The sequence below is a fragment of the Orbicella faveolata genome, unplaced genomic scaffold (assembly GCF_042242905.1).
Source record: "Orbicella faveolata isolate gen_17 unplaced genomic scaffold, um_ofav_v1 contig_1, whole genome shotgun sequence".
Taxonomy (NCBI): Eukaryota; Metazoa; Cnidaria; class Anthozoa; order Scleractinia; family Merulinidae; genus Orbicella; species Orbicella faveolata.
In genome coordinates, this window is record NW_028301536.1 from 16,419,524 (window position 1) to 16,433,457 (window position 13,934).

At 39.3% G+C, this 13,934-nt stretch overlaps 1 protein-coding gene across 2 annotated transcripts; it reads left to right on the forward strand.

The window, feature by feature from the left end:
- The first annotated feature begins 844 nt into the window (after nucleotides 1–844).
- On the forward strand, nucleotides 845–12,844 carry LOC110050044 (G protein-coupled receptor 83-like). 2 transcript variants are annotated; one of them, XM_089292347.1, is made up of 4 exons: nucleotides 845–957; nucleotides 7,845–8,007; nucleotides 9,673–9,723; nucleotides 10,466–12,844. In XM_089292347.1, exons 3-4 carry the CDS (start codon nucleotides 9,690–9,692, stop codon nucleotides 11,557–11,559), a joined length of 1,128 nt encoding a protein of 375 aa, XP_089148473.1. In that variant the 5' UTR covers nucleotides 845–957; nucleotides 7,845–8,007; nucleotides 9,673–9,689; the 3' UTR covers nucleotides 11,560–12,844. The 2 variants fall into 2 exon arrangements, with proteins under 2 accessions (XP_089148473.1, XP_089148476.1); XM_089292350.1 differs by lacking the exon at nucleotides 845–957 and adding an exon at nucleotides 2,471–2,970.
- The last annotated feature ends 1,090 nt before the right edge of the window (nucleotides 12,845–13,934 follow it).

Sequence of the window (13,934 nt, forward strand, 5' to 3'; positions counted from 1 at the left end):
CGTGCGTTGAGAGTAAGCTTGAAAACAGCTATTTGATTTCGTGTCTTTCATCCTGCCCCCCTGTAGATCACCAGTAGCATCTCTCTAGTAGTCCGTCGAGCGTGACGTAAAAGGAAACGTGATAGAGAGAGCGTGAGAGAGCCAACCTCGTGCCCAGGGTCCGAGGTAGAGAGAGGACCCTGGTAACGAGGTTGTGAGAGAGCTTGGAGAAATGGCCTCCCGAGATGCCTCTCGCGTGATGGCGAGAGCTTTCGTGTCACGCAAGACGGAACTAAGAGGAAACAGGTGCTGCTCGCTGTGTAGCGCTCAAATGCGCGGTTACTCAAAAGTGTGAAACGGGAAGACATAAAAGGTCTTTTGATTACTAATATACTCAAAATATCTAGAGCTTAGAGACCAACTGATGGCCGTTGACACAAACAGATCTGGGCTTTTATTAATTGACCTCTGCAATTTGAGCATTTTAGAAATTCCATCCACAGCAAGTTAGGATAATCTCTAGCTAAGCAATAACGGATAGCAGTGGAAAAATAAAGCTTTCCATTTGCATATCCATCTATACTAATTAATTTTACTTTATTCCCTTGAAATTTAGTGTCCTCGCTTTATAATGCTATCATTAACCACTGATCTTTCCAGCTCCCTTAAAGAAAAGGGGAATTTTCCCTCATCAATTCTAGATTTCAGATTTTTAAATTTTGGTTTGGTATATGCTCCCTTTACATTCAAATTTAGACGAAAAGAGAGTCTGTCGTCTGGCAAGGGGTGAAAGACCTTAGGTATTATCGGATCAACTTTCACTTCCCTCGTAACCAATTAACGTAAACAAACAGAGAATCCGAACAATGCGGAGTTTTATCTTTATTAGGGCTTTTTAATGCAAATTGCTTTGTAAACGTTATCAGTTCCCTACAGTGCTGTTGTTTCGCGTCTTTAAAGCCATCGTATATGCTCCCGGTAAGTAATAACTGTGTTCATGCCATCTTTGTAGATTTCGATTCCACGTTGGCTTGCTTGACTCGCCGAAGTCGTCGTCTAATTATGCTGTCTCTTGGCTTAGATCAAGAGAAAATGAGGTCTTAGATACTATACTTAATGGTGCATATCAGTCATATTAGGTACAGCCATTCCATACATCTTTCTTTTAACATGGTTCTGATTGCAAACAAATGCATCGATTACCAGATATAAGAAGTGACGACGGCGACACCGAGGACGACGCATGGCAAAAATTGAATTCATACTGCTGCCTTCGAATTTCGCAATTACCTATAGTTCTGTTTAGTGCGCTTTAAAATCATGCTCTAGCCCAGCATATAATGACAGCTTTCAGTTCCAAAGCTAAAGACACAACGTGAACTACGACGGGTTCCTGACTACGCAGAACCTGGCCATCTGACATTGTTTTTTCGTAGGGGAAAGCTAAGAAATGTACAAAGATTTATAACGGAACGTGCATTGCCATTCTATTTGTTGATGTTTTCGTTGGCGTCGCTTTACCCTGCTAGTATTGGTTTCTTTCTGGCAAGTCTTTTAGCATCTGCGACGTCGTTCGCGTCTCTTGCATTTCGCGTAGTCGGGTTTCTCACTTCCCCGAAAAATTCGTACACGTTAAAAGACTTGCGAGAAAGAAACCTCTGCTAGCAGGGTAGCGTCGCCTTCGTGGTTTACTTAATCTACCTTATAGTCAAGCACACGTGGATGCACGGAAAATGATTCCACCTCCCCCGTAAGCAGTTGATAGAGAGTAAAATTACGCGTTGCGAACAATAGTACATTGTTTAATGGTGCAGCGTAATCCCGATTCCTTGGACCCTCGATTCTTCGAACCAAAAATCGTCTACGTCCCTTCATTCGAACACTGTAATTTTACCGCCGATTTCTCGAACTATCCGATTTTTTAAACGTACGAAAAATCCGGATTCCACTCACTATCTTTCCTTTCACTAGGAATCCGCGCTCTATTTGATCTTCGGGAGAATCAGTCTCTCCTGAATGACCTGAATGTAAACCTATTCATACCGGAGTTTTTCAGATATCAGAGTGTACGTACAAGTAACAGATTCCTAAGATTGCTGGGTAAGATTCCAACCAACTCTGAACGAACAAATTTGCTGATAAAATATAGCTAGCTTAAATTTTGCCTAATTCGAAATAACTTGAGACAGGTGTTATCTCGATAGATACTTATCCCTCTTCAGACTGGGCTTTTGTCAGTCTGATGGATCGGGGGGTGGGGGAGGGGAAACTTTAAGGGCCTTACCCTGTAACTTGTCTGCGTGAGCAGTAAGGATGCGCACAAACAAGTAGCGCGAACGTCTTGAAGTCCTTGAAGTGCCACTAACCCCAAAACTTTTTTTCGCTTCTATAAATTTACTTTTTCTCCTAATCACCACTTCGAAAAAATTATCGTTGTAGCTATTTTCGTTAATTTTCCATGAATTTTTTAAGTTTGTACATTTACCCTTTTCCATGTTCACGACCGAGGAATAGCGGAGAATGGGACGAGTTGGCTTTTGACGTCACTTCGGGAATAACAATATTTTGTTTCTGAGAAGAATGTATGCGAACATGCGATAGTGTGTGTCAAAAATCGTTGCAGAATGCAAGGAAGATATGTTGTTGGAGGCTGCAGCAATACAGGATGCGCAGAATAGAGTATTCCTCTTCATTGAATACCTCTATCTCGATGAAACTCTACCAGAAACGAGAAAAAGACCAAAGAAGTGGGCTGATCTGTGCAAAGCCGGCGAGCCATTGAAGATTTCTTCGATCTCGGGTTCGCCGCTACTGTAAAAACCTAGAGGTTTTCATGGTCTGTATATTCTTCTCTATCTCTAGTGGAAAGATTGAAATTGTCAAGGTACTGCATAAGACACGAATTTGGGATAAGCTGGAAGCCATTTGACTATTTCGAGCACAAACGATCCTCCGAGTCCCAGACGAAACTATAGGTGACGAAATTACACGGTAAATTAAACGCATCGCGTTTTGAAATAGAGACTTGTCTAAATAACAGTGAAGTAGAAACGTATATATTTAACTGAAAGTATACTGAACCTCTTTTCAAGATCTTGTCAAAGGATTTTCGATGATTTCACTAGTACGGAATATGCAAATTTGCGTAGCTTGTGTTCCTACGCAGTAATTGAATATGCATATACTACGGTCGGTCGACAATAACGAAGCGAAAAGTTACCTCACCATCGAACATTGTTGGCCGACATCTGTGCTTATCTCTTATGTTAAAAATATTTTCAATCATTGATCTGGAGAAGTAGGCAGGAGTGGAGTGCGACTGCATCGCATTTTAACTTGTATTTCGGGGGAAATTAATATTTGAATGAAAAAGTGTTTTGACACTCCGAAATTTGCACGTTCCGTAAAGTCAAATTACCAACTCTTCGTGTTCATTGACATCTTTGTAACTCTTTAAGAGCTGTAAGCTAACTCTTCGGCCATTGTTTGTACCTTTATAACCCAAATGGATCGGCAAATTGTCGATCCCGGCCTAAATATAATTATACAACGCGGCGATCTCGACTGGCGACCCGCACTTCGAAATGGAAAAAAATATGTACTTCGCAGCCGTCCAAATCGTAGCTAGACTCCGAATTGTAATGCTAGATGATACAGTTCTTTCACTTAAAGTTCTTGTCCAGTTTTGATATAATATGAATCACAAATAACCCGAAAATGTTTTGACTGTCCTCGAAGCTCAGTCAAAAGTCTCTTGAGTGTTTTAGCCCGGTTCCCGAAGTGACGTCACTGGTAGCCCGACCCAGATCTCACTTTGCGCGGTCGTGAACATAGAAATTACAGGTTTAAACGCCTGTAGAAACGCAGGGATTTTATCAATCGAGATAATTTTTTCGCTGAAGTAATCAGGGAAACTATTAGATTTTATTAGACGAAAAAAATTTTTGGGGTTAGTGGCACTTTAATATGCATAGGATAGGACTAGATCAAGAGATCGATTGTGATCCTGACTAGATCAATCATGGGCCGGTGACAGAATCTAACTCTTCGAACGAGACTTTTCTTGTAGTTCCTCTTTCTAGATCAAATAACAACTTTAACGCAAAGCAACCAAGGGTCAAGTGGTGACAGATTAAGGAAGAGTATTAGCTTTTTTATCTGGAGGACTATGAAATGTTTGTGTTAATGTTTACTTCCCTAAAGTATACTCAATAAGACGCAGCAGAAAATCTTTGCGAAAAAAAAACTTAACTGACAAGTTGATGGACGATTTACCCGACGGTAATATACTACTAATCTGTGCAAAATAATTTTTTTCGACGGTTTGGAAAGGACTACACAACTTTTAGATAAAACGAACAGTCACAAAATCACATCACGCGATCGATTGACTTTGGAGTTCAAAGTACCTGTAGGGGTTTAGTCGGAATAATTAAAGTGATGCACATGACCAAACGGAAAAAATAATGAAAAGAGGAGACCGGGGACTAGACGACGACAAAAAGGTCAATGAAGAAGCCCACGGATATGCTTTAACTAAAATTCAGTATTCTTGTGCAGGCTTTAAAACTCGAAGAAGGTACGTTGCAGTTTTTTTTCCCGACCATCGCTCCTTTTCATATAAAAGTCCTTGCAGATTACCACCTCACATCTCTATTTTTATAGGAATATTGTTTACTCGGCCGAGGCTGAATATTTTATTTTTCTGCTGATTCTTGGATGAATCAGATCACAACACGATATTATTATCATTGCCGTGGCCGACCGAGAATCCTCGAGGACCAGGTTTTTGGAAATTCAATAATTCTGTGTTGGAGGACAAGGAATACACAACCAAAATTCTAGAATTATATATATCCTCAGCTTCGCGAAAAATATCATTATTTAAATGACCAACAGCTGTTTTGGGAACTGATTAAAATGGAAATAAGAAGCACAACCATTTCGTTCTCTAAAGGAAAAGCACAGGCGATTCGTGAGCATGAAGTGGAGATCAAACAACAATTCGATGAGCTGGATAAAATCTGAATCTGCAATAGCCAGAACCTTGATAACATTGACGAAATTCTTAAACAATATGATGACCTCAAAAAGGAACTCCGACATCAATATGATAATAAAGGCAAGCTGCAATCTTCAGGTCTAAGTGCCGCTGGGTAGAAGAGGGAGAAAAGCTACAAAATTTTTTTTAAAATTTTAGAAAAAAGGAACTATAATAGAAAAACCATAAACGAAATTAAATTAGAAAATGATGAAACAACTACTGATGAAATACAAATTCTGTCAATGATCCAAATATATTATAGTAATTTGTACAATTCTCAAACAAGAGATGCACAGGTCAGCTTTGAAATATTTACCGAAAGCATGGAAATTCCTAAATTAGACGATGCAGAAAGAGATGCTTTAGACGGTCCCTTGACTTACGAAGAATGTCGAAAATCATTGGAGACATTTAAAAACGGAAAATCACCAGGCGAAGACGGTTTTACCGTACCATTTTATAAGCATTTCTTTGATCTTGTAGGAGCAGATCTATTAGCAAGCCTGAATGGAGCATATGAGCATGGGAGGTTATCGGTCTGTCGGCGTAGGGGCATAATTACGCTTTTACCGAAAGACGACGCTAAATTAATTCTTTTACAGAATTGGCGACCCATCAATTTACTTAACGTGGATTATAAAATTGTATCATAAGCCTTCGCAAGGCGAATTGAGCCAATGCTGTCAAAACTCGTACATCCGGACCAAACGGGCTTCATAAAAGGAAGATATATTGGAGAAAATGTAAGATTAATAAGTGATATTATGGAGCAAACTCAGGTGAACAACACTCCAGATATATTAATATCAGTTGATTTTAAGAAAGCTTTTGACTCCCTGGAACAGTCTTGTATTCAAAGTGCTCTCAAAAAATTAATTTTGGTGACTGCTTAAGAAAATGGATCGAGATCTTCTACATGGACATAGAAAGCCCAGCTTTGAACAACGGTTTTGCAACGGACTGGTTTAAGCCCTCTAGAGGAGTTACACAAGGATGCCCACTCTCGCCTTATCTGTTTATCCTGACAGCAGAAATACTATCAAACAAAATAACGCAAAACTCAATCATAAAAGGAATCAGAATTTTTGGCTCAAAGATCAAACTTAAAGCCATTTGTAGACGAGCCAACGTATTCTGTGCTGAAGTGGCTTCTGTTGAACAAGCCCTGGAAACTATGAGCGCTTTTGGGAATTTCTCTGGATAGGTGCTTAACGTAGAGAAAACAAAAACATTCTGGAATAATAATAATAAAAGAATAATAGAATAATAGAACCAAACCGCTAGGGGTGAAATGGATGAATACTCCCACAAAATTATTAGGAATCTATGTCTCCTATGACGAAAAAGGTAATAACCAGATGAACTTTAATTTGAAATTACAAAAACGGCAGACAAATTTAGACATTTGGAAATCGAGGGGATTAACACTCTATAGAATAGCACTAATAATTAAATCGATCTCTGGGGTTGTCTAACTTAATATACTCAATTTCAAATGTTAAGGTCCCTACGGAAATAGTGCCAATGGTAAAAGATAAAATGTTTCGTTTCCTTTGGAAAAATAAGAAGGACAAAATAAAACGGACTAGTATGTACCAAGACCTTTCCACGGGATGCTTTCGGATGGTTGACATCGAACTTACGATAAAATCGCTCAGACTTACATGAATGAAAAGACTTCTCTTTAGAGGTAACTGCACTTGTAAAGTAGTACCGGACTATTTTTTTAACAAACACGGAGGCATCAATTTCCTGCTTCGATGTAACTACGATGCCAAATATTCAGTAAGGCACATTCTAGAATCAATTATAAATACAAAGTTGAAAATGTGTAAATTAACACTCTTAGATTATAGCGCACGGCATTTCTATTTTCGAATGTATTGTTTCTGGATGGTGTTTGGAGCCAGCCTGCAGGCATTCAAACCTGATATTCTTCTAAAAAAGGGGGTATACTAAGTTGAAAAATTGAAAACCACGAAAATTTACGCTTTTGCCGGGAAAGTTGTGCGACTGAACTTTTATCGCGAATCTTTCCGACTTTAAACGTAAAATGCAATTCAGTTCCTTGTTGAAGCTTTTGAGCTTGCCACCTTTGAAGAAAATCTTAAAAGCTCTCTAGTGTCTTATCTCTACACAGGCAGGATTTCGATCTTAAAACAATCTTTTCCTTCAAAGAAAGTAATATGATTGTTTTATTTTCGTATAAGCAGCGCCGCTCTAAAACCGGTTGCAAATTTGAAAAATTTGTCTGACAACGTGAAGTTATGGGAACCTCTTTTTCAGTATAAATGATAGTCGTTGAAGGAAATAGTTAACCATTTCTCTGAGAATGTCTCACCTTATGTTAGCAAGAACTGACGAAGACCAAGTTGAGTGGCCTTGTTCTCTAATAATTAGTAACACTACTCAGCTAAGCCATTGGTCATCAGCAGCTATGTTGAGGGCTTCGATTTTTTGAATTTTTAATTGTCGCTGTGTTAATGTAAAACCTGTCTACTGAACAAATCACACTGAATTACAGGAGGAGTCGATCAGTCTATCGAGGCAGAATGCCTGACCCACTTCAACATACTCAAAAATGATATAATATATTGGCTGTGTATATTATACTCAGAAATCAAAAGAATCATTAAAAGAGAACGGTGGCTATAGATGTAGCCTTTGTTTTGCATTCAATTATAGGTTTAAAAGTCCATATGTCAATATGTCAGGTAATGTGGCATCACGTGAATATGATCTATACATTTACTGATCCTGGGCAAGAGCCAATTAGAAAGGAAATTGTGTCTCAATTTTATTTTGATAATTCTCATTGCAGATCCAAACACGGCTTGCTTTAGTCTCACACACAGCCTCACCACTGGCTAGTTTAATCCAGAAGTGACACACTGAGAACAGCTGTATTGGAAAAGAATCGAAGATGTCAACTTGTATGGTTAAAGTTAAATTAATTCCACTGTGAAGAATAGCGTTATTCGAAGGTGAGTGTCCTTTGAACTGGGTTCGCCAAAGCGTTCAGTCATCGCCAGTGTTAACGTAACTGAAGGTAGCTTTAGGACTGTTTTAAATAGGGGAAGAATGAGTTGGGAGTTGTTTTTGATACAAATATCAACTGCTAACGTCACATCTAAATACTACTATGACTTCGTTATCACGGAATCCCTGAGAAAGACATAACGATGAAAATTTGTTTTTTTTCAAAAATTACAGCTAGCTGCAGGCGTCGGCTACTCAATATGAATCGAGGCATATTATCTATTTGTAACCAATATCTATTTCATAATACCATTTCTCGGTTTGTGTTCACGGCTCTCAGCTGCTCTCACGTTAAAACATTGCGAGTGAATATGTATCAATGATCGTAGGCATCATCACAAGCCCACCAAAAATGAATCAGTTCGCAACTTAGTGGAAGCCTTCTTTTTGCCTTTTAGACAGTCTCAAAATCTCCCTCGATCAGATTTTTGATAGGCTCATTTTCGAAGCCCTTTTTGCACAATAAGGCAAATACAAAGTGAAAGAAGTAAAATAAATAAACGCTCTCGGCTATGGCCATTTGAATTAAACAAAATATTACACTCAAAGACAGATATAAATGATCAATCGTCCGTCTGGTTAAATTCGATGTTGATGAAATTCAAAAGTGTGCGATTGATTCTCCACATCTCTTGTTCAAAAATCGATGGAAAATAAATTTGGAGATGGTTGAATGGATCGCATGCAAATACATTACCACAGTTACAAATTGTTAATTTTTAGTTGTTTGTATATGACAATAGAAGTAACTGACCTTCTTTGCGTGGTTCAAAAGAAGTACGAAGACATTTCGCGAAATGTGAATTGCAAGTTTGAAAAGTTAACTTACAAGATCAGTCTAGTTTCTTACACGAGGTCCACACGGTTTGATTGAACGCGCCATAAATCAGTGCCTTTCTTTGCCTCTTCAAAACCTAATTGGAGCTGTTGTTGCCATATTGCGAAAATATTAGTAGACTTTCTTTTTTGGCAAGTTGATGGATGGCCGGAGATGCTGGCGAGGACCATAAACTTGCAAGAATATTTCCCAATATGGACCAAACAAGATAAAATCTTATTATGGTTCTTTTGAAATTCTGCTGTACCTGTGATCCGTTCCCAAATATGATAGGAAATTTGCAATGTTTTGAGCTTATTGTTACTGCGGTCTGTGCCAGTTTGCGTTTGTTGGAGAGTCACGTTCGAGGACTGTTTTGTATCATCAAACTGAACTCATCTGGACGCTGTGAAAAGTGTGGATGAGTATTTTATAAACGCGATTGTTCTGTAGAAAAGGAGGATTAAAGACAGAGTGAAATATATAAACTTATCATTTCATGGCCTTTGAAGCAGACGTGCTTCAAAATTGGTCATTTGGCCCAGCCATTTGTTATTATGAAATTAAAGGGATTGATTAATATTGTTTCGTTTTATGTTTTTACTACGAATTCACTAGAGAATTATCGGCGGAAACTCTCTTTGTATGCTGAGGCAATGGAATAATTGAACTACGCTACCTGTACACTACGTTGCCCCAAAGATGCTTACTGTAAAATCAAATTCGCGTGTTTTAAACGTTCCCATATAAAATTAATTGTTTATGTAACCCCTCCTCACTTTGAATCCCGCAGGATCCTAGTCATCCTAGATGCCAGCTCTTGCAAGCATGAAAAACACAAATGGTAACAACGTTCTTACTAGTTATAGCTCTTTCATTACGAAGTCTGCAATTAGGTATAAACTTTTTGTGGTGCTTTGTTTGTAATTTGGCAGCATACGTAAAGGAAATCCTATGTTAATGATATATTCTATCATCTGTACCTGTCTGCTTAATTATGTATTGATATTAATGCATAAGTAGGACTAACATTTCAGGACAAAATGCAAGCGCTTTGTATTCTTAGTAGCTTTTCAATTAAAAGCCAGACTACGACTGATTTTCTCTATCGTTTTAGTGATTCTGCTATTCTTGACATGAGCAGCATGCGCAAAGCGCTTTAAAGTTTCTTTTCTCAAATTAACCAGCCAGGATGAGCATGAGTAAGGAAACTTTTTGAAAATTGCACAACAATGGCAAACGTTTTTCGAACAGAGTTGATTCGAGTACACTGGTACTGATCAATTTTACGAAAAGAAGCGAATGTAAACTAGGACGTTTCGAAGTCATCTTGACTCCGCCATTATCAAGTAGAGAAAAGATAATAACGGTCGAGATGTTAATTTATAGTGTGAAAGGTGTAAGAATATATTAAAGTGTAACACCGCTTAATCCTGGTAAAAGTTCTTAGGTGCTAACAGTTAAATATGTGGAATAGAATTAAATGAACACTTTCGCACGAATTGAGTCCACCTGCAGTTTACTTTCGCTTATATTTGTAATCAATTGTATTTCTAAATGTTTGATAAATTTTCCTCTTCGCTTAGGAACAAGTGTTACACAGGGACCAAACTCCACCCTTTCGAACTCCTTCAATCTAACGGAGATGAAGATTGGCATGACATCAGCATATGCAGTGATTTTCATCATTGCACTGTTTGGCAACTCCTTTGGTTTGTTCCTAGTGTTTAAGAGGTCTTCGTCCAGCAGAGTCACAAACTTATTTATCGCCAATATGGCCGTTGCAGACCTGCTATTGACATTGACGCTGATGCCCTATCAGGTTGTCTTTTTTTACCGTGGAGCTGTTTGGCCGGGAGGAGCAATGGGTACTGTCACGTGCAAAGCTTTGTTATACGTTATGCCCGTTTCTATAGCAGCGACGGTTCTAACGATGTTGATTATTTCGATTGACAGATTTTACGTGGTATTCTATCCCCTAAGAGGCAAGCTATTTCGAAAGCCAAGATTCCTGCCCGCAATCATTTGGATTCTATCACTAGTGTTGATGATTCCCTATGCTTTCTACTCTGAGGTTGACTTTGACAAAAGGCATAACGCATACCTTTGTTTGCATTTTTCGTCCGGGGCAGATCCCTATGTAGTCAGGATCTTCCATATTTGTCTCTTCGTCCTGCTGTACGCACTCCCCCTATTCATCATGGCAGTCCTTTACGTGCTAATTTGTCGCAAATTGTGGCTTCGTAAAATCCCAGGAAATTTATCAAGTAGCAATCGAGCCGTTATGGAAATGTCTAAGCGCAAAGTTGTGCGACTGCTGGCCATTATTGTCGTGGTGTTTGCGCTGTGCTGGTTTCCAACATACGTCAATCACTACTTGTGGTTCGTGCGACCAACACAGGGACAACAATTACCACTTGGAGTTCAGTTCGTTTTCCTATGGTTAGCACATGCAAACAGTGCCATAAATCCGTGTCTCTATATCTTGCTAAATGATAGTTTTCGAAGGGAGCTGATATCTACCCTTGCCTGTTGTGTTCGTTTTGGATGTTTCAATTGCCAACCGGCTTGCCGAAATATGTTCTGCCTTGGGCAATTTAAACGGAAACAAAGTGCACGAGACAAGAAGCTCTTCATGCTAACGGAGCGCAGCCACCGTCAATCATTAGAAGAAAGCTGAAAAAAGACGGACGCGACGTCTCGTTGTGGACTTGTCAGACGTTTAGATGTAAAGATTATTGTGGGATAACACGACCCTTACGATAGCAACATAGAGCATTATGCCAGCACAATCCTTCAGTACACGTCGTAGAATTGCCGCTACAATCGATGAGCAAAAAGACTTTATTTGAAGACAATAATTGAAACTATCCTAAAAAAAGTACACAATCCCCTAACATCCTAATCAATGTAGGTTCCGATATAATATACCCCGCTCAATTTATTTTAGTAAAGGAATTCAATAGGAAGAATGGGTAATAGGAGGAACGGGCAATGGAAGTAAATGACAATCTAATAGGGCGGCAAATGGTTCTTCAAAAACGGTGGGTCTTGCAAATTTAAAATTTTTGTTGAATTTCACGGATTCATCCCGCAGTCTCGGTTTTTGACGTTATGTGCGTCTAGCAGTTTTGACGCAGTTTTCATGAAGCTGTCTCGAATGCTAGGCAGTGCTAAGAAAGTCTTGAAGTCCTGAGTTTTTTGTTTGGTTTTACAAATGACATCTGAATTAGAACGCCTTACCGTCTGAACGTCTCATAGCCTACGAACTCAGACGGAAATTAAATAGATCTACGTTCGATGGCTAAACGTCTCGTGGTTGCATTTAAAGTACTTTGAAACCTCGGTCTCGCAGTTAAAAAAGTCCAAATGTCTCGGGCTCGCAAAGAAAACGCCATTCTTACCTTCTCAGCGTAAAGTCTCGTATTTACTATTCACATCCCCTTACAATCAATGCTGCATATTGAATCTATGGTTGAAGAAATCAAGTGAAGAAAGTCTCTTTCAACATGGCGGAATTCTCGAAAATCCACCTAACACGAATTTGGTTATACCTCCGGGTCTATTGTTCAACCCTCCCCCTTCCGGGGGAGGGGGAAGGGGCAGTTTAGGGGTCATTGTTCTCTTTTCCCTTCCAAAATGTGCATGGGTATTCGCTTGTTTCCGCAGTTTTCCCTGACTTGTTCCCTGCTTTACTACTTTGCTCACCCTTTGCCTTTTTTGCACAGTTCTCTAGTTGAAATTGACCATGCTCCCTTGTTCCTATAAACCCCCGGAAAACCCTCTTCAAGTAGCCAATCAAATTCGTTCCTGTTCATCCAAAATTTGACCCTACCGGAGGGCTGTTGTAACGGAATTGAATCAAACCTGTTTTTTCTTAGGCCATCGTAGCTTAACACGCAGACTTGTAACACGCAGACTGCGGTGATAAACACGACAATAAAACGCTTTGTTGGCAAACAAAACTTAATTGTTAGACTGTATTACAACCTCGTTCCCAGGCTTTCTCTTTTTCTCATGAGCCCGAATAAACTCTGCTCAATCGCAACTGAAATTTACGGACTATTTTGGAAACGGCGGGTAATCCCCATTGTCGTGAAAAATAGTATTGTTGTTCAGCGTGACAGGCTACAATTCACCAAGATTACAGTTCACTAATATTCACGTGAATTCAGTTCTCCTGTCAAAGTGGTATAATTCATCACCTCAAATAACATACCGCTCAACGTTTCTTCTAAACTATGATGTAGCCATCGGTTTGCCTCCAAGATTTTCAATTTAATTTATACACCGTGCACTTGTATCACGAGCCATTTTCTTTTGTCTTGGACACACATATATAACGGGGGTTCTGGGACAACTATTATTTTCTAGAATCTCGGCTCTTCGAGTAGTGAGGGTGTCACAAGAGGCCCCGGTATCTGTACATGTGAGGGTTTGGAATCCCGTAACTGAAGCTTTTAGGAATGTATCCGGAACCCGCGGGGGCCTGTGTCCCAGAATTATTTTCTATTTGAAAAGATATGTTGCCTTGGTATAAACAGCATAATGGCTGCTTCAAGATTCTCATCTGACGTGCTGGAACTGTTCTATGGATCAATTCCGGAAAAGAAAACGAAAGACAAAAGAGGCCTCTCGAGCCTGTAAGGGTTAAGAGTGGCATGGATTTTGAATTGCTTAGAAATAATTTTAATGAATGGCTTCGTGTATGGAAAATGACTGTTCCAGAACGTTGTCTGTACAAAGCCGATGTTCTGAAATTTGCGGCAGATTTACTGATTTGATTTAAAATGAAATCACCAGCTTGGCGAGTGTCAAACACAATTTGGGCTTATTGTTAAGTTTTCAATCATCAGAAACAATGAAACACAATACATGGAACAGTATGTCAAACAGAGGATCCTCTAATTAACAACATGCAGAAACAATAAAGCGATGACAAACGACGCCTGCAACCGCTTCATTGATCAAGTGAAAGGTGAAAGAGACGCATGGTCGCAAAGAGGTTCAGGCTGGGCGAGAGGAGGTATTTTGGCTGCATTTGTTAATGTTGCT

Coding starts and splice junctions, on each gene's coding strand:
- LOC110050044 (XM_089292347.1), top strand. CDS start 9,690: ATGCCAGCTCTTGCAAGCATGAAAAACACAAATG. Junction 9,724..10,465: donor AAGCATGAAAAACACAAATG/GTAACAACGTTC, acceptor CTCTTCGCTTAG/GAACAAGTGTTACACAGGGA.